This window comes from Heteronotia binoei, chromosome 16 (assembly GCF_032191835.1).
Source record: "Heteronotia binoei isolate CCM8104 ecotype False Entrance Well chromosome 16, APGP_CSIRO_Hbin_v1, whole genome shotgun sequence".
NCBI classification, from domain to species: Eukaryota; Metazoa; Chordata; class Lepidosauria; order Squamata; family Gekkonidae; genus Heteronotia; species Heteronotia binoei.
This window is the reverse complement of record NC_083238.1, coordinates 22,965,029-22,986,671: the sequence shown is the minus strand read 5'-3', so window position 1 is coordinate 22,986,671 and position 21,643 is coordinate 22,965,029. Positions and strand designations below refer to the sequence as shown.

General features: G+C 43.6%; 1 protein-coding gene across 4 annotated transcripts in view; it reads left to right on the top strand.

Annotated features, from left to right (window-relative positions):
• The first annotated feature begins 4,570 nt into the window (after positions 1-4,570).
• The window catches only part of ITGB6 (integrin subunit beta 6), a 76,948-nt gene continuing 59,875 nt past the window's right edge, over positions 4,571-21,643 (top strand). The window contains exons 1-4 of one of the 4 annotated variants that reach the window (XM_060257150.1): positions 4,571-4,618; positions 5,078-5,151; positions 5,811-5,890; positions 17,734-17,938. In XM_060257150.1, the coding sequence (XP_060113133.1) occupies positions 5,094-5,151; positions 5,811-5,890; positions 17,734-17,938 (343 nt within the window). In that variant the 5' untranslated portion in view covers positions 4,571-4,618; positions 5,078-5,093. The other 3 variants (XM_060257149.1, XM_060257151.1, XM_060257148.1) reach the window with 3 other exon arrangements.

Genomic DNA, 21,643 nt, shown 5'->3' with positions numbered 1-21,643 from the left:
TTTGTTTTGGATAAGCTTACTTATTATTTAGACCCCCATCGTTCTCAACAAATTGCTTCCCTGAGTTTTATAGAAAAATGGCGTCCCTTTATAGACAAAGTGTTAGCTGATAACAATATTCCTAGTAACTCATACCATGCTATACTGATGTCATGTCAATTGTTGTTGTAATTTTGCTTTAAGATGGCCTATGGTGTACGCACCTACTTCCCTGTTCTGTATTGGTACTTGGTGCACACTTACTGATTTGTTGATGTATTTGTACCATGTTTCTCAATTCAATAAAGCATTTTAAAGATTAAAAAAACAAAAACAAAGTGTGCTCCCAGTTTTAATCCAGAAAAGAAGTCTTATCATTTATTATGGTCATAGACCAGCAGAGTAAAACATACGCTAACATAGTGGCTACAAAAACCTATATTGAGCCAGAAAAGAGCTTCTCTGCAGTTTAGGATTGGGAAGACAGAGTTAGAGGATCATGGAATTTATTCTCTGTGAAGCACCAGCTAACAAATAATCACATGGCAGCCCCAATTCTTCTATAGTTAAGACAAGAGCATAAAAGAGTTGCAGTAAAGATGGTTGTTAAGAATATTTATTTTAAGATATTTTATTTATTATTTATTTATTACTTTACATTTATATCCCGCCCTCTCCGCAAGCGGACTCAGGGCGGCTTACAGTATCATAAAAACAATCAATTCCATAAAACATATAAAACATATAAAACCATAATACGGGTTAAACCCTTCCTTCTACTACTATAGCTCTAACACCGGTTACAGTATTTAAAGCAATGTGCAGTATTAATGACAAATTATTAGATCACACTAAAACTAAGACATAACGGGTATCATCAGGTTTTTTGCTCTTTCAAGAGGAGGGAGGGCTTCCCTGCACTCCAAACGTTATGTGGGGCTAATGGGGCCCACATTGACAAAAAAAAAATGGGACTGCAATGAAGAAGAGAATTGAATAAGCTCTCCCTTGCTGCATCAGTGGAAAAGTTTGTATGAGCCAATCCATATATACAGCAAAAATGAAAGTTAAACGGTTCTAAACGATGGCTATTGGTGTAAGTAAAAGGAGAGGCAAACAAGATAACCTTGACCTGACATCAAAACTCTATGATTAACATGGCAAATAATTAGACGTTAGGTAGGTAGGTAGTGATTCGTGTGGCTGAATCACTAGAATAGCTGAGTAGAGCAGGGAAGTAATATTCAATTTTCCTTGGACTGGCAGGGATATGTTTTATCTAGCAAAATGTGTGTATTCTAGAGTGACCTTACAGCAGTCACAGACTGCACATGTTTATCGGATTACAAAATGAAAATGAAAATGAAGATTGACAACAGATGTTACAGGCTTTATGGGCAGCTTTTTTTAGAGTGTGAAAACTGAAGATGGCAAGACATGGCGGTCCTTTTCAAAGAACTGCCACTCCTCTCTGTGGGTTGGGTTACAAGATTCACTGGCTGTGTTTTGCAAACAGGACTTCAGAGATCTTCAGCAGCTTCACAAATGCCCAGAAGTGATACTTGCAATTACTGCTTTAAATGAAACATCAAGAAAAATATTGTTGCATAAGCTGCAGAAGATCAATTGGAAATATCTCAGTAAATTGAAGATTCAGGACCAGAGCATAAACCCAAGCATTTCTTGCTTATTATAAGACTCAGCTACAGCTCAATCAGATTAGCATCAGCTGAGCAGAGAGAGACTTTAAAGCTGAATGCTGAGAGGGAGAATTCATTTGGAATTCAGCTCTGGCAGAGCAGTTTAACACAGACAGGAAAATTGGAGAAAGTTGACAAGGACAGATGGAGGCTCCCATTCAGGCTAAGGAAAGGGGGATAGATCTTCTAGTGAGAGGAAAATTTCTATACCCAGTCAATCAGGGAGTTAGATCTGAAGAGTGCAGAGATCCCTGGTCTGGCATGGTTAGAAACTGCCTGTAGGAAAAGAGTCACTTAAAAACTCAATATGAGTACTGGTGTTTCAAGAGAAGGGGTTTGGGTACTGGAAAGAGTGTGCCAGCCTTCTGGAAACCAAAAGAGTCAGAATACTCAAAGTAAGTGTGCAGGAGTGTTTGGAAAACACTGGAACAAAAATGGGTGATAATAGACGGGTATATAGGGGCATATGAGAGGAGTTCCAAACTGGGCTGGTTCAAAAAGAACTGTCCCAAACCCTCCACATGCTCCCCCACAAGCCATCCCCATTCTTTATTATTATTAGGGTTTGTAGAGTCTTTCGGGATCAAGTGCCGTGTTCTACTGGAGAAAGTTTTCCTTCCAGACGTTTCGTTCTCAGCTGCGGAGAACATCCTCAGTGGCGTTGCAGCCGGAGCAGGCGCTCAGACCTTCTTGGTTGCTGTGCATTGACTCCACAAACCCTAATGATGTTACCAGCCGTGAAAACCTGAAATCTTTGATAACATCCCCATTCTGTTTATGAGGTGACATGGGCATGGTCAGACAGCCTTTGCACACCATCCCCGTCACTCAGTTTGGGTTTTTCCACCCATACATTTTTAGTGGTCAACATCCCTACAGCCCACTCCAGTCAACATCCTGGCTGCAGCATTCTGTACCAGCTGAAGTTTCTGAACACTTATCAATGGTAGCCTCATATAGAGTGCATTGCCATTATCTAATTTAGATGTAACCAGGGCATGCACAACAGTGGCTATATCTTTTCTACCAAGAAAGGCTGCAGCTGGCTGACCAGTCAAAGCTGGTAAAAGCATTAATGGCCACAGTTGCCACCTGCTTATCCTTCAGTATGCCTGGGTCCAAGAGCACCCCAGACTATGGACCTGTTCCTTCAAGAGGAGTTCAGCCCCAGCCAGAATGGATGACAGAACATACCTTTTGTCCACCAGTAGCATTTCCATCTTGTCAATATTAACCTTCACTTTATTAGCCCACATCTACTCCTATACTACCTCTAGGCACTAGTTCCGGCTTTCTACAATCTCCCTCGGATCAGCTGGAAGCACAAGGTAGAGCTGAGTGTCATCCACATATTGGTGACAACCCAGCCCAAATCTCTGGATGACTTCACCTAGCAGTTTCAAGTACATGTGAAAGAGCATAGGCCAAAGGCTGAGCAGAAATTTCCCAGCAACACCTTCGGAAACCCACCTTCCAGGTAGGATCAGAACCACTGCAGAATGGTGCCTTCCAATCCCAGCCCAGACAGACAGTCTAGAACAGGGTTATCAAACATGTGGCCTGGGGGACAGAACCGGCCCATCCAGGGCTTGTTTCTGGCCTACAAGCAACTGGTGCGAGAGAAGGAAGGCAGGAGTGGGGGAGTGGGCACGTGAACATACACGGTGAGGTATGTGTGGTCAGACTGTCAAGAAATGAAAGGAAATGGCTAGGGAAAGGTATGGTATCCCTTGGGGAAAACGTAGTCATATATATATTTATTGGGGCTTTTGTGGATTCCCCAGTAAATCAATTGCTTTTGTTTGTATTTCTGAGTAAAAATTAATATTGTTAATTGGGTTTGCCTGTGTCATTCATAATGTTTATATCTCTAGTACCTGGCATTTAATTTTATGGCAGACATGTCCCAGCCCAACAAAGTAACTTTTATGTCAGATCCGGCCCTCATAACAAACAAGCTTGACACCTCTGGTCCAGAAGGATACTGTTATCAAAAGCTTACAGGTTCCAGGAGAATGAGCACTGGACATACAAAGAACCTATCATTCAATTATGCCTCCACCCTCAATTGTTCTCTTTCTCACAGATCAATTTTGCACTAGATCTTTAATTCTGCTTTAGCCCTGTCCTCAAGCTGACATTCTACACTAAAATCATAGAGTTGGTTTCTCTGATTCTAGTGTAGAATGTCAGTTTGGGAACAGGACTAAACCAGGATTAAAGGTCTAGTGCAAAATTGGTCATAGACTCAAAGAGAGGCAAGGAATTTAGGTGGGTCAACAGGGAAAGTAATAGATGGCAAAGAGCTACCCAGTCAATCCCTTTGTGGTTCTGATAGCCACACAAAATTCCCAGCAATGTGAAAATATACTATAGAGAAGGAGATCCTACACCACTGGTTAGGTTTGAGTCCAGTATCTAACTCTTCTACCGCAGACCAAAATGGCTACCCCTTGAAGCTATACACTGAAGTGGAAGGAGCCAAATCCACATTTCAGCAAGCATACAGGGTCATATGAATTAGCTGAAGTCTGTTATAGTTATTAGCTGTTATAATTTTACTTATCAATCAGGGCTTTTTTTGTAGCAGGAGCTCCTTTGCATATTAGGCCACACACTCCTGATGTAGCCAATCCCCCCGGAGCTTAAAGTAGGCCCTGTACTAAGAGCCCTGTAAATTCTTGGAGGATTGGCTACATCAGGGGTGTGTAGCCTAATATACAAATGAATTCCTGCTACAAAAAAAGCCCTGCTTATCATTTATGCACATTTGATGTAGTTTTTCTAATGCTAAAAACACTATGCACTCTAACGATATACTTATGGATGCTTCTGCTCTTGACTGGGATAACACAATGTGGTAAATTTTTTTCCAGATTTGCAAGGTTCATTTTCAAGGAAGAAACTGAGAGGAAAATGGGAATTACCCACCATTTTAGGTACTTTTACCCAAATCATCATTCACTTAATACACTAGTACATGTATCAGGTGAATCATCATTCACCCAATACATGTACCAGGCTGGCAAAACTCTTAAGAGTTCTGTAAAATGATGTGTCTCAGTGAAAAACAAAGCTCTGTACCTGTATGAATTGCCCCACCTTTGTCTGACTGTATTACCTGTCTTCCTTATAAGGAAAACAAGGAAGTAGGATTAAAAAAAACTGAGCTGAATTCCATAACCGTGCTGAAGTTTCCTTATGCATAGCTTGCTATCTACCTATCCAGGTGCCTTTTTGTTTATATGAATGCAGTGGCTTGGAAGTCTCCCAAAACTTTTTTCTGAGCTGAAGAACTTGAAAACATACGCTAGAAGAACTCATGATTTATGAAAAGATTCTGCACTGCTCTTGTTAATCCCGGATGTAATTAATTTTGGTATGTTTTGTATGCGCAGCCAGAACTGAGAGCGAATGGGGATTGAATTGCTTTGCCTCTTTTTATTTCTGCAAAGAAATAGCTATGTACAAGGTAAGGCTAACAGGTGATAAACTTCTTTCTGAACGTGTGTTCTCACTGTTATCTTCTTCACCATTTTAGATAAATGAGCTGTTCCTACTATGCTTGCCGCTGCACCTTTCTTCTTGATTAATGTTTTGTAACACAGTCTGGGTTGTATTTTTTGTTTTCAGTACTGAAAACACATGCACTGCATAGACACAGGGGCTGTTTAATTGGGCAAGTAGGGTAGTACAAAGATGTATAGCACAACTGCGATTCCGTTGCAAGTTTTCTGGTACAGGCTACATTTTAACTTACGGAACAAACAATGAAAAGGGGAGGAATAACATGAAAATGTGAACTTTTCTTTGATGATCTGGTGCCATTGGCAACGTGTCTCATATCAAGTACAGGAAACAGGGTTAATGATTAGTCAATAGACTTCAGTACTTTCTTTGTGCCTATTACCATTGTGACCAAGCGAAATATGAATTCCAATTAAAACCATCGGTGTTAGTAATTCACATAGCATTTCTGCCACCTTTTTTGAATTATCAAAAGCGTTTGAATTGATGGCTGAAACCGAAAGGCTGCTTTCAAAAAGTCCAGACATTACCTAGGACACTTTGTACTTGGAATAATTATATACCATGTGCTAATCCACGGTACTTTCTTGATTTGAAATACAGGAATCTGTAATTCGGGGAGTGCAATGAATTGTGAAGACTGTTTGCTTTCTGGACCACACTGTGCCTGGTGTTCTCAAGCGGTAAAGTAAATTCTCTGAAAAGTAGAATGCAAATACTTGAGGTCATTACGGCAAGGTTTGAGTTTCTGTTCCAATACAAAAACTGCCCCGAGGGAAGAACAATTCTTCACTTGGAGTCTGGATTATGACATTGGGTAGAAAGTCAAGCCCAAGGGGGTTTCAGCAAACCCGGTGACATTTTTGTATCCCCCCCCCCCCCTTTGAACAGCCAGTTTTCAGCCCTACCTCAGACTTCACCAGAAACAATTGTTTAAAAATCTCATTTCAAAAGCAGTTTTGTTTTGATGTGAGAAAGAGGGCTGTGGTTCAAAAAACAGAAGCCCAGAACCTTCTTAATATGCACAGTAGAATGAGTTGTGTGATAAATTCCTAATCAGAATAAATTATACAATATTAATCACATTTTTTTAAAAAAAACATATTAAAGTATTGATCAGTGTAGGTATTTGATTCTGAATCTGAAATCTTAGTTTTCGCAGAAGTTAGAGGATTTACTTTTGCCAAGCAGTAATACAATTACAGAAAGGCTGTTTTCGCACTGACCTTAATCAGCAGCGACGCCCCTCTTCACCACGCAGGATCGGCACGGATTTCGCACTAATTGCCGCAGAGCACCACGGAAACCGCCAAAAACCAGTTTCCATTTGCGCCGCAAAAGCCGCGGGACTTTCCGGCTCTTTTGGGTGCTCCGTGGCAATTAGTGCGAAATCCGCGCCGATCCTGCACGGTGAAGAGGGGCGTCGCTGCTGATTAAGGTCAGTGCGAAAACGCCCATATTACATTCTGTCGTGGTGTTCAAGGAGGTTTTTGTAGGGTTTCTTTGATATCTCCTATGCTGAATGGATCAGATCCGCTCAACTTCAATAAGGCTACTGTATTATGTGCCTTCCAACTATACCTGAAGTAGAGAATCAGGTAAGATATAACCAGGATCTGTGGAAGAGGCAGATAAATAGTCTACAGAAACCAAATGGCACAGGCAGAAACAGTCTCTGAATCCACATGCGTTAAAAGGTGCCCCCGTTACACGTGCCCACTGAATGTCTGAAAAGGACTAGAAAGAGCAAAAGTTGAATCCAGAAGCTGGACAGTTCTTCTCATACACAATCTCTATTCTATGTTCAATTCTGGTGCACCAGACTCACCTGAGGAAAGTGTATGCAGCTCATGATCCTTCCAATAGATGTGGTCACCATTTTGTGTGAATAAGAATAAGTAAACACACATATTTTTTTTCCCCTGTACGCAGGCAACTGCATACTCTGTAAAATCCAGTGTTCCATTTAATGTACTAAAGTTGGAAACAGATGTGTGCTGCATTATTTAAACACAATAGCCAGTGTGTGTTTTGGAAGGAGTGCAGGTAGCCTACATTCCTTACTTGTTGCTGGTACATCAAACCTGAGCTTCTGAAAAGGGCTTGAGCAACAGTTGTATGCAGAAGTCTTTTGATTAGAGACTGGGCGTTCGCAAGTAAACTATATTCATACTTTCAAGTCTGTCTCTGCAATCCAAAGGCTAGAAACCAACCAGTTAAGTATTTTTTTTTTCCAATGCTGTCGATTTTCATGGGAAATTTAAGCACGAGTTTAACTCTGTCCCGATGAAATCGAAAGGAACCGCACACCCCTAACTTTGATTAGCCAAATTCCCATTTATATTGAAGTGAAAGCTAGCTGAATTGTGTGTCTCGTTTTAGATTCTGAGTTCCATGTGGAAACGTACATTCTCAGAACTTCAGTGAATCCCATACCTTTGGCTGTGATTGACAGTTTCCAAGTAACAGCACCAGACACTGTTTGCACAGCATATACAAGCAGGCAGACAAAACAATTCTGTGAAATTTGTTCTTTATTTACAAAAGTGCCCAGTGAAGGAATGAGGCCTATCATGCATTGCTCAGTGTTCTGTTCGTTGCATTTCATTGCCAGAGTGACAGACCTTGACAGCTTTTTGTACCTGTTTCAAGGGAACTGTGATATTTACTTTCAGAACGCTGTATTTGTACTGGGATGGCCCTCTGAGAAAGAAGTATAAATCTCACTGATAGAGCAAAGGTATTAGTGAAAGATAATCGGTACAGTTCCTTATAATGCAATCTTGAGCAGAATTGCACCCTTCTAAGCCCTTGACTTCAACAGATTTAGGAAAAAGTTTGAACATTTTTTTCAATGCATGGCAGCCTTTCTGAAGCATGGATTTTTATAACGACATTTCCTTGCTTCGGAAGCAGTGCTGGGATGTTTAGCTTGTTGCACCAGCGAATGGGGAAAGGATGGGGCAGTCAGAAATAGCAAGGGTTGTTCACGCATTCACTTTTCCCTGGGCCAACGTGCTGTCATTCCTTGTCCTCATCCCTGTATGTGGTCTTTTTGTTGCACTGGAAAATACCAAGGTGAATCAGACATTGCATGCATTCATGCATGCATATGCCAGCAATTTGGGGAGGGACGGTGGCTCAGTGGTAGAGCATCTGCTTGGGAAGCAGAAGGTCCCAGGTTCAATCCTTGGCATCTCCAACTAAAAAGGGTCCAGGCAGGTAGGAGTGAAAAACCTCAGCTTGAGACCCTGGAGAGCCACGTATGGGGCTGTGGCTCAGTGGCAGAGCATCTGCTTGGGAAGCAGAAGGTCCCAGGTTCAATCCCCGGCATCTCCAAAAAAGAGTCCAGGCAAATAGGCTTGAAAAACCTCAGCTTGAGACCCTGGAGAGCCGCTGCCAGTCTGAGAAGACAATACTGACTTTGATGGACCAAGTGTCTGATTCAGTATAAGGCAGCTTCATATGTTCATATGTTCTTCAATTGTGCCATCACTTTTTGCAACCCATGGTGATCATGTGGATTTATTTGTGTACCATCCGATGGGGGCTAAAATTTCCCCAGGTGACCATATTGTAAGGAATACATTTTACAAATCTGAAAATTTGCCACATTGATTTTTGGAGGGGTAGGGGCTGAGTTCATTCTAGTCGAGGTACAGCCTTAAGCGAAGGATTTTCAGTGAATTCAAGAGACCTTTGCTTTAGACCCATCCATTCCAACATAAATCCATGAGTGCATATGCCGTGCTGTGCAAGCCATTGCAAGGAATGGGAAATCCATGCACACCTCCCCTATCCCCATCTACTGTTCTTTCTCAGTATCATGCCAGCTGGTATGCTCCTTTGCTTTCCACTGAAAACTCTGATATCATTCCATTATTGATTGATTCATCTATATGACATTATGGGGATCTCAACCTGCATACTGGATTGTTTAGAAGCTTAGCAAAACAAATACGATCACACAGAGCTGCCTTATATTTAGACAGACATTGGTCTATAAAGGTCAGTATTATAGGCTGGCCCAAGCTATTTTGGCACCATAGGCAAACTCTGACCCTGGCACCCCCTTCCTCTTCAGTAGAGAGAAATGTGAGAAGTCTAGAATGAACTTACTGGACATTCAAATGAACAATGTAAAAATAAAAACAGATAAAAGCTCTTCAAAAACCTCCCACGTTCTGACATGACAGCTATAGAAGACCAGAGTCAACAGTAGGGTTGCCAATCCCCAGGTGGGGGCAGAGGATCCCCCGGTTTGGAGACCCTCCTCCCGCTTCAGGGTCGTCAGAAAGCGGGGGGAGGGGAGGGAAATGTCTGCTGGGAACTCTTATTCCCTATGGAGATTTATTCCCATAGAAAATCATGGAGAATTGATCTGCAGGTATCCGGGGCTCTGGGGGGGGGCTGTTTTTTGGAGGAGAGGCACCAAATTTTCAGTATAGCATCTAGTGCCTCTCCCCAGAATACCCCCCAAGTTTCAAAAAGATTGGACCAGGGGGTCCAATTCTATGAGCTCCAAAAGAAGGTGCCCCTATCCTTCATTATTTCCTATGGAAGGAAGGCATTTAAAAGGTGTGCAGTTCCTTTAAATGTGATGGGCAGAACTCCCTTTGGAGTTCAATTATGCTTGTCACAGCCTTAATCTTGGCTCCACCCCCAATGTCTCCTGGCTCCACCCCCAAAGTCCCCAGATATTTCTTGAATTGGACTTGGCAACCCTAGTCAACAGTTATGGAGATATTAGAAAACAAAACGGCAAGCTTCTCTTCAAATCAGTAGAGAAGGCTTCTCTTGCTTTTTTTGGTAGTCCTTACAATCTGGCACTACAAGCAATCTAGGTTTTCCGAGTGGTTGGGCTAATCCTGTCTCCTCTGACTATCAGCAGCTCTCCAGAGTCTTGGGTAGAAGTTTTTCACATCACATAATTCTATATAAACACAGGCCTTATTTTGGACAGGAGCTCACAGGAGCAGAGCTCCAGAACTTCTAAATTTTATCGTGCTCTTTCTTTCTAACCACCACCACCCCCCCAAAAAAAAATACTTGCTTCTGGGCTCCATTGTTCAAACCCCCTGTGAAAATTTTGCTGAACTCTAAGATTTGACAAACTTTCTAATATTTTCCCCCACAAAAAAAGGAAAAATAACCAAAACATATGAAGCAGACAGATGGAAATCTTCACCATGCCACTGTGGCCACATAGGAGAAAAGTAATTTAAAAAGTATGACGGGAGAAAGGTTTTATTATGACAGTTATAATTCAAGAAGCATTTTAAGGTAGATGCTGAGCTGATTCCATTTAGTACACCTTCCGGTGATATCAGGGGTGTGTAGCATATGTAAAGGAGTTATGCAAACAAGTTGTGCTAATGAGCTCCAGCACCTCTTTATCTACAAAATGACCCCTGTATAAACAGATCTTAAAATGTTATGGTGCAACCTGAAATCTTTTTTACTGGGCACAACTAATTTAATTACTCTGCAAAAACTTCTTAAATCACCATCTTGACAGTTGCCTTTTTCCAGCTACATCTTTTAGCCTCTACCCCCACACTGTTAATTTTGTTCAGCATCTACCCACAGAACAAGTCCTATGAAAACAAAAACTACTCAATTCTTTGTGACCTTTAGTTGTTTCTGTTAGAAATATTAAGGAACAGCTGCTGCTTAAAAAAAAAATTTCTATTGAAGCAACACAACTTCAAGCATTTGCTGTCTGTTAGAGAAAAATACAGACTGTAAGCATCCCTAAAATATGGGCTTACATTGAAATACCTCTTCTTCAGCAAATTCAGGGTGTTTGGCCAGAGCTGATCATATGTTTCTCCTTAAATAGCAACAGGTGATTTTTTTTTTTTTACATATAGCAGGTTTAATTCTACTATGACTGCCAAAGAAAACTGCATCCAAGTAATTGCATGAAGAAAATTTGGTGTCGTAAGAAATACCAGAAAGGAACAGAAACATAGATGTACATAAATTTTTCTGCTTTACAGAAGCTGTGAATTCTAAATTTGTACCGGACTGAGTTTGCCAAATTCCCCTGTCCTGCAGCTCCCATTTCTCACCACTGTTCCTGCTGCAGGAGAAAAACAGATGTAAAAAAATTGTTCTTTGTTACAGATGTTGTTATTTCCATCGGGCAGCGACGTGACATCACTTCCAGGGAAAATCCAGGAGTGATGTTAGTCTGCTTTAGGCATCACCAGAAACTCTACCGTTTTTAACCATTGTTTCCAACAACTCCTAGAGTGGACTGATGTCACTTCCTCAGACACGATGTCATGTTATTGCCTGATGGTGATCCCTTGGGGCGTTTTCGCACTGACCTTCAAGTGGTGCGACCACCCTCCTCACGCCGGCGGATCTGCAGGGATTTCGCACCAGAAGCGCCGGCGCACCCAAAAGAGCCGGCGACTTCCGTCGCGAAACCAGCTCAAACGTTTTCCTGCTTCTTGGCGGTTTCCATTTGAGCTGGTTTCGCGACGGAAGTCGCCGGCTCTTTTGGGTGCGACGGCGCTTCTGGTGCGAAATCCCTGCAGATCCGCCGGCGTGAGGAGGGTGGTCGCACCACTTGAAGGTCAGTGCGAAAACGCCCATGGACTCCCTGCGGCTGTTAGCCCCTAACTGGAAACCCTAATGACTGTGCTTGCTTTCAGTTAAAAAAAAATTCAGGGAATATTTCTAATTCAAACTTCTAATGGGATTGTTTTTTCTTTAGAAGATTGCGAGGTACTGCATACTTTATTTATTTATTTATTAAAAGTCATATATGCTATATTCATGAGACGGCTTCCAGATTATACAGTTAAATAGAAGAAAACAGTTAAATCACCATCCATAAAACATTACGCTAAAAATTGTAATAAAGTTAATCACAGCAGTGGCACACCTACTCTCTTTGACACCCCCCCTTTGTTTGGTGGGGTTTTGTTTTGTTTTTTGCTGTCAAGTCACAACTGATGTATGGCAACCCTATAGGGTTTTCAAGGCAAAAGACATTTGGAGATGGTTTGCCAATTCCTACCTCCATGTTGGCCCTTCCTAGTTTCTGAGATCTGACAAGATCAGGCTAGGCTGCGGCTATCCAGCTCGAGGGCCCTCCTTGATACCACAAAATTATTTTCAATAATACTCATGAAATAATAATGCCTAGAAAATGGATCCAGGTGGGTAGCCATGTTGGTCTGAAGCAGAAGAACAATTAGGGTTTGTAGAATCTTCTGGGCTCAAGTGCCGTGTTCTACTGGAGAAAGTTTTTCTTCCAGACGTTTCGTTCTCGGCTGCGGAGAACATCCTCAGTGGCGTTGCAGCCGGAGCAGGCGCTCTGACCTTCTTGGCTGCTGTGCATTGAGTGAGGCCAGGGCTGCTGGAGAGCTGCTATTTCTAGGCTAGAGGGGGTGTGGTGAAAGGGCAATAGGTTTGTGGATGTGCCCATTGTTTGGTGGGGCTTACCTGGAAGGGTAGTGATAAGGAAACTGGCTGTTGAATAATGATAAGGATAAGGAAACTCGCCACTGAGGATGTTCTCGGCAGCCGAGAACGAAACGTCTGGAAGAAAAACTTTCTCCGGTAGAACACGGCACTTGAGCCCAAAAGATTCTACAAACCCTAATGATGTTACCAGCCGTGAAAACCTGAAATCACAGAAGAACAATGTTTGCTCTTAAAGATGCCCCTGGATCCAAACTTTGTTTAAAATCAAATTCTGACACCCTGTTCTATTATGAGAGCCAGCATGATTAAAGTGTTGGACTAGCATCTGGGAAATCCAGGTTCAAATCCTCACTGATGCCATGGAAACTTGCAGAGTGACCTTGGGCCAGTCACATTGCTCTCAGCCTAGCCCTGACCAGGATAATTCCAGGGTAGCCTGATCTCATCAAGGGCATTCCTCAAGCTGCACCTGGGTGGACCACACTCCTACCCTGCCCTTGGTATGCCACTGTAGCATAGCTAAATAATTATTAGACACCATTAAAATAAGAAAAACCCATAAGAAAAAACATTTCAGAGGTTGCAAAGGGCTGAGAAGCCAATGAAAACCCAGATTGGAGGAAGACTCATTTTGAGTTAGATTGAGCCAGATTGAGGTGACAAGAGAGGAGGTCCTACAACTGATGGACGAATTAAAAACTAATATGTCGCCAGGTCCAGATGGCATACATCCAAGGGTTCTGAAAGAACTCAAAGGTGAACTTCTGGATCTCCTGACAAAAATATGTAATCTTTCATTGAAATCTGCCTCCGTTCCTGAGAACTGGAAGGTAGCAAATGTCACCCGCATCTTTAAAAAGGGTTCCAGAGGAGATCCGGGAAACTACAGGCCAGTCAGTCTGACTTCAATACTGGGAAAGTTGGTAGAAACCATTATCAAGGACAGAATGAGTAGGCATATTAATGAACACAAGTTATTGAGGAAGACTCAGCATGGGTTCTGTAAGGGAAGATGTTGCCTCACTAACCTGTTACAGTTCTTTAAGGGGGTGAGCAAACATGTGGACAAAGGGGACCCAATAGATGTTGTTTACCTTGACTTCCAGAAAGCTTTTGATAAAGTTCCTCATCAAAGGCTCCTTAGTAAGCTCGAGAGTCATGGAGTAAAAGGACAGGTTCTCTTGTGGATCAAAAACTGGCTAATTAATACGAAGTAGAGAGTGAGTATAAATGGGCAGTCTTCACAGCGGAGGACGGTAAGCAGTGGGGTGCCGCAGGGCTCAGTACTGGGTCCCATGCTCTAACTTGTTCATTAATGATTTGGAGTTGGGAGTAAGCGGTGAAGTGGCCAAGTTTGAAGGTGACACTAAATTGTTCAGGGTGGTGAGAACCAGAGAGTTTTGTGAGGCACTCCAAAGGGATCTGTTGAGGTTGGGTGAGTGGATGTCATTGTGGGAGATGAGGTTCAATGTGGCCAAGTGCAAAGTAATGCACATTGGGGCCAAAAATCCCAGCTACCAATACAAGTTGATGGGGTGTGAACTGGCAGAGACTGACCAAGAGAGAGATCTTGGGGTTGTGGTAGATAACTCACTGAAAATGTCAAGACAGTGTGCGATTGCAATAAAAAAGGCCAACGCCATGCTGGGAATTATTAGGAAGGGAATTGAAAACAAATCAGCCAGTGTCATAATGCCCCTGTATAAATCAATGGTGCAGTCTCATTTGGAATACCGTGTACAATTTTGGTCACCACACCTCAAAAAGGATATTATAGCATTGGAAAAGGTCCAGAAAAGGGCAACTAGAATGATTAAAGATTTGGAACACTTTCCCTATGAAGAAAGGTTAAAACGCTTGGGGCTCTTTAGCTTAGAGAAACGTCGACTGTGGGGTGACATGATAGAAGTTTACAAGATTATGCATGGGATGGAGAAAGTAGAGAAAGAAGTACTTTTTTTCCTTTCTCACAATACAAGAACTCATGGGCATTCAATGAAATTGCTGAGCAGTCGGGTTAGAACGGATAAAAGGAAGTACTTCTTCACCCAAAGGGTGATTAATGTGGAATTCACTGCCACAGGAGATGGTGGCGGTTACAAACATAGACAGCTTCAAGAGGGGATTGGATAAAAATATGGAGCAGAGGTCCATCAATGGCTATTAGCCACAGTATATTATTGGAACTGTCTGGGGCAGTGATGCTTTGTATTCTTGGTGCTTGGGCGGAGGCTTCTAGATCCACTTGTGAACCTTCTGATGGCACTTGGGGTTTGTTTGTTTGTTTGTTTTTTGGCCACTGTGTGACACAGAGTGTTGGACTAGATGGGCCATTGGCCTGATCCAACATGGCTTCTCTTATGTTCTTATTTTTAGGCTTCCCAAGCTCCCATTGGGGATGGGGATTCCCCCAGTTTCGGGGTCCCCAACCTGCCAGCAAGGAGTGGGCCGGCAGGGGATCCCCGCCCCCAAAGAGGTCCATCATGCGTGGTGGCACACAGTGCGATCAGTCACCCAGAAGTGATATATCATGCCTGGAACATCATGTGGGGACACTCTAGCAATTCAGGGAAACTCTATGGTTTTGCACAAGGACACTAGTAATTTTGGGGAAAAACTCTATGGTACCACAGAGTTCCCCCCCTCCAATGCTAGAGCGTCCCTGTGTGAAACCATAGAGTTTCCCCCTGAATTACTAGAACATCCCCACACAATGTGCCTGGTGCGATATGTCACTTCCGGTTGACATCATCATGCCACTTGCACACAGCATGCGCAATAAAAAGTCCCCTCCTGGCAGTTGGTGGGGACTTGGCAACCCTACTCATTTAAAAAAACCACTTAAGAAAAGCAATAGTCAATGGTTTTATGCAATAACATTTTTTTACTATTACTTAAGAAAAGACCAGGATTCTTATGTATTAAGGGAAAAAGGAAAGGTCCCCTGTGCAAGCACCAGTCATTTCCAACTCTGGGGTGACGTTGCTTTCACAACGTTTTCACGGCAGACTTTTTTACGGGGTGGTTTGCCAATGCCTTCCCCAGTCTTTTACACTTTCCCCCCAGCAAGCTGGGGACTCATTTTACCGACCTCAGAAGGATGGAAGGCTGAGTCAACCTCGGGCCGGCTACCTGAATCCAGCTTCTGCCGGAATCGAACTCAGGTCATGAGCAGAGAGTTCAGACCACAGTACTGCAGTACTGCTGCTTTACCACTCTGCGCCACGGGGCCACTCTTATGTATTAACCTGGCACCAAAAGCATAACAGACTTGACGCCATATGAAGAGCTGTGGAAGGAGAAGGGCACGATTCAGGGGTCACCACAAGGGTCACCCACAAATGACACCTACCTATGAAAAGAAAAGCAATATGGCAAACAGACAGTTGCGTATGGGAGCATGATGTCTTTTTTGCATCACATGGACAAAATATTCTTTAGCCTGGTTTTTAAGCTTGACAGCTGTATGGCAGCCACTTATTCATTCCAGCATCAGATGTACTGGGTTCTTATTGTGGTATAATAATAATTTAACCGGAACATATCATAGTGGGGAGGAATCTATAGGGTAGCTTGTGACCTAAAACATTCCTCCATATACATATTTTTTAAAATAATTATTCCTGTGCAGGTTTTCCCAACATGTAAAATAGTTACCAGAATTGTTTATATTCATGGCTTTCCCTGAAAATGGCTGAGGGTGAGATACTACACCTCATCTGCTCCCGCTCATGAATCTTTCTTGAAAATCTTCACCAATTACCCGCTGACATACTGTTTTTCCAAATGGTTGCTTCCATGTGAATCTTCAAAGACTCTCTTCAAAGATAAAATATTTTATCAGAAGAATCTCAAAAATCCATGTAGTTTAAGATCAGATCGCTTCCTGTCAGCTTCAGTTTACTTGCAGAAATAATAATGTTTACTATGCTGACTTATGTCAAATGAAAACTGTCCTAAAATACAAAAGCAAGAGTTTCAAATATAATATGATTAAACAGTTGTGTCTCAAATATAATATGATTAAACAGTTGTATGGAATATGCGTTTGGAATGGCAAAACAAGGGTGTATTCACACACACTAAATAATGCACTTTGCAACTGACAAAATCCACTTGCAAACAGTCGACGTGGGAAAACACCCCAGTTCTCTATTACTGACTTCAATATCAGACAGAAATCCCTCAGTACATGGTCATTGCATGACCTTTTCCTTGTTTTTCACTTTCTGCTTTTGGAAATCAGAGGTTAGGTACATCTTGAGAGCCAGGTTTAAATCATAAGGATGGGGTAAGAACTACCATTCAAAAATTCTGTTCTTTAATGTCTTTTGAATTCTGGGCACTGAAAACATCTGTGACTGATCTAATGTGCTGAGGAGAAGGATATATGATTATATTATTATAGCATGATATACTGGATTTATCTATTCAATGAATGCACACACTTCTTGTTGAAAGGCAAAGGAATAGCCAAAAGACTAATCTATGAACTAAGCCAATTAGTAGCAGTAAAGTACACTTAGGCCGGTGCCAGATGGGCATTTTAAGCCGCCCCAGGGATGGCAGGCGAGCAGACAAAAAAAGTGCATCCAAATGTGCACATCTGCCTGCCGTCCTGCTCCCGCCCTCAACCCATCCCCACCTGACCTGCAGCTGGCTCAAAAAGGACGGGAAGCATGAGTGCTCTGGACACTCCCGCAGGGCATCCGCAGCCCATCCCTGTTCAGCCCATCCCTTTTCCCCCTGCAATATCTCCAGGGTTTTATTTATAGTATTGTAGCTGGCGTGGCCGAGCCTTCTGTGCAAGCGGTGAATGCACCTGCTGTGTGGCTGTGTGGCCATCTGGACACTCCGGGGCACTCCAATTTCCCAGTGCCTGCAGTGTGAAACCAGCCTTAGATCATGTTGAGGTGTGTGTGTGTGTGGGGGGGGGTTTATACTGTATTTTTATGTACCCCTACTTATTCACAAAGGTAATCTATGACAAAACGTATGCAAAAATAAGTCAATCAAGTGGATATATTTAACATTTTTATTGAACAGAATTTCATCTTATTCTTTCCCCTTTGGTTTGTTTTAGAATTTTACTGAAACGTCTGAAATCCATATAAGATGTGACACTCCTGAAAGGCTTGTGTCAAAAGGATGCCAAGGGAATTTCATTGAGTTTCCTGTTTCTAAAGTAATAATCCATGAAAACAAGCCCCTTAGTGAAGGGCCTCAAGAAAATAACTCGGATGTTACCCAGATCTCTCCTCAAAAATTAACTGTTCTACTGAGGCCAGGTATGTTACATAAATGTAAACCTTTTCTTTTGTGACTTTCATTTTGTTTACCTTAATATCAGAGGTTTGAAATGAGCGGATGCATTAAGCACAGCAGAAACAATTTATTTCAATAGTAAAAGAACAACTGATGGATATGTGTAAAGTAGAGGGACTGTTTCAGACAACAAATTTTGCCTGTAGTACCCACCTATTTCACACAAAATGAAGACGTGTCCATCATTAGTACAAGCAGACAGTACAGATTAGAATGGTATTTAATGCTAAGAAGTTGTATTGGCTATAATCATCATAGCACATTGATAAATAAATCCAGAATTCTGCAATAGCAGTCTGCAAAAATAGCTGGGATCATCAAATTGTTCAAATTTCACACAAATGCATATTCATGCCAATATTATTCCTAGATTGAATTCCAGAATAACAAGTAGTCATCACAATTCACATGTTCTCTGTATCAGCTTCGATCTCTAAGTATTTACTTTTTGGTGCTTTTCTCATGTGACTCTCAGGATGCTTTGCAGACTTTATTCAATTACCAAGGAGTAGTAAGTGTTACCCCATATTGGGGAAATGAGGAGTGCAGGAACCCTTTTATACACTCCTATTTCCATTGTGTTCATTTAGGGAGGGAGAGAAGCTGGTTTCTCAATTGCATCAAGAAAGAGTGGGAGTTGCTCTAAAAATCTCTTATTTACTTGACTTCAATCCCAAATGTAAATTCATTACATTCATTGCATACATCTTTAATTGAAAATTCAATACTTAAATATTGTGCACGGCAATTTTATAAAAGGATATATCCTGGTTGTTCTGTCAAGTCCCATAACACATGGTAGTTTGCCAGAATGACAAGAAACAAGAATACATTCATGCATTAAGTACCTTTTTCCATCCATGGGAACCAATGTAACTGCCAGTCAACTTTGTAACGAGCATCTGACTTACAGTGGCATACACGACAGAGCTCAGCCCTTTCTCCCTCTCTTTTGAAGTCAAGAGGGTCCAGGAAAGCTGAGTTAAGCTAGGTTGATTCAGAGAGTCAAGATTAACTAAGAGTGTCCCAGGAAGCTAGGTTCTGATACTTATTTACAATTTTATAATATATAAACATTCCAAAAGGCAAAGTCATGTGAGGCAAAAGACAGCATTATCTGTACGAGGGAGGTCACATCACCCAAAGCGTCCTAAAGCCTCCTGAGAAACAGAACCAAAATTTAAACTATAAAAACTAATTAATATAGACATCAAAATAGTATATGTTTCGCATAGGCAGGTGACTGAGACTCAATCCAGCCCTAATTCCACAACATTTATATAACCTATTGTAAATCTAATGCAAATAAATATAAGGCCAAATTATCTTGGAATCAAAACAATTCTAAGTCATCAGACTATGCTGTAAAAAAAATTCAAGCACATTTGTTTAAGAACAATTTCACCATGATTTATTATGAGAAATATTTATTTTGGGCACCCTGTGGTCCTCAGGGCTTTCATGCCAAGGGTAGGGTACCCATATCCCTGCATGTAACAGACCTCCTAAGAGTTGGATATCTTTGCCCCCCCAGTCGGAAGAACGAGACAACACGGAATGTGGGTGTAAAACAGGGCAACTTTTATTGAACAAACAGCCTGGGGCAACCTGAACTAACCGGGGAGGCGAAGGGAACTCCAAAACCCTTCCCAGCCCCGATGGGCGAGCCACCCAGCCCCCAGCAGCAGCCGGGCAAACTGGCTGCTACCAGGCCGGCATGGTCGGGTGTAACCTCAGTCCGGCTCCGCCGCACCGCCAGGGACGGCTCCCGAACGAGGTGACCCTGTAGCGAGAAAGACAGCAGAGGGCCGTTTAAACCCAGCTGCCGTCCATCACCCGCTACTTCCCTTAAGGGGAAAAACCATGGGTGGTCACCAAAACAAATCTGCCTTAAAGTCCCGCCCCATAAAGTTACCAAATTAAGCCCAGCCTAAAAGCAACAGTACAAGGTAGGCGAAAAACATCCCAGCTCAGGCCAATCAGATGGGATGAAAAAATTCCTACCTGGCCCCGAAAACAACGGCGACCGGCAAAAAACCTGTACTATTGCAGGGAGGGAGGGTGGGCCGAAAACGGCCAGCGAAGTGCGTGGCCGGGGGCGTGTCAGGGCTAAAAAGCCCTGCCAACCACGCCCCACCCGCTTCCCCGGATGAAGGGGCCGTTTGCCTCGCTCCATCCGGGGAGGCAAACTCGGTCCCCGCCCTAATGCCAGCTGAAGCCGGCGCGGGCGGGAAAGGACCGGATTGCCCCCCCCAGTCGGAAGAACGAGACAACACGGAATGTGGGTGTAAAACAGGGCAACTTTTATTGAACAAACAGCCTGGGGCAACCTGAACTAACCGGGGAGGCGAAGGGAACTCCAAAACCCTTCCCAGCCCCGATGGGCGAGCCACCCAGCCCCCAGCAGCAGCCGGGCAAACTGGCTGCTACCAGGCCGGCATGGTCGGGTGTAACCTCAGTCCGGCTCCGCCGCACCGCCAGGGACGGCTCCCGAACGAGGTGACCCTGTAGCGAGAAAGACAGCAGAGGGCCGTTTAAACCCAGCTGCCGTCCATCACCCGCTACTTCCCTTAAGGGGAAAAACCATGGGTGGTCACCAAAACAAATCTGCCTTAAAGTCCCGCCACCACAATGCCAAGCCTCAGCTTAGGCACTTGGGCCCACAGGCAGGCCTAAAGCCAGCCTAAGCCCCAGCTGTAGGTCCAACAAAAAGGCCCTGTTGCCAGCAGCGGACAGGTGGACACCGTCTGGTCGATAAAGGTCCGCCTTATAAGATCTAATGACCGGGTGTGGAAGGTAAATGCCCAGTCCCCCGGCGAGCGCCCTCCGCATCGCCCTGTTAGCCTTACGTCGAGCCCTCTCGACCCCGGCCGGGTTCAATGCCGACCTCCACACCCGTCGCGGAAGGATGGCGGACCACAGTATCAACACATCGGGCCACCTGCTCCGCAACACCCGGAGGTCTTTGATCGCCTGATGTGACAGGGCCCTCCCCTGCACCAGGCCCAGATCATTACCCCCAAGGTGGACCACAAGGATCTGGGGCGGAGGGCCATCCCTCCCCCGTAACAGCAGTGGCAGGAGGCCGTCCCAACGCAGGCCCCGGCGCCCCTGCCATTCCACCACTGCCCGCTCGCTGAGGCCCAGCTGCGAACCGAAGGGCGAACGTCGAGCGAAGTGGGCAGCCCAAAATATCATGCTGTGGCCGGCGATCAAGATCCTTGTCCTCTCGCCCCGCGCCACAGCACCTGAAACAAAACAAAATAACACAGTGAGAACAACAACCACCCCTCAATGGGTAATAGGGCGAACATAGCCCCTGTAAGCAGAAGACCTCCAACGTCCTACCTTCTGGATGGCCGATCCAGGATACCCCATGGCGGCCGCCGTCGATGCAGCCCCGATACGGAAGGAATGAGTCCCGAATCGGACCCCTCCAAGGCCAAGCTTGTCCAAAGCCCTGCAGGTTACCGACCAAAACTGGAATTTGGTCAATGGCGACCCATCGATGTGACGGAATAAAGGCCCCGCCTCGTCGCCTCGAACGGCAATATATTCTTTCAAGGCGGCCACCGGGCAGATAGCAGTATCCTCACACAGGCCCAGGGTGATACACATACCTCTTTGTTTCTGGTCAGTCTTAGATTTGCGAATCGAGATAACCACGC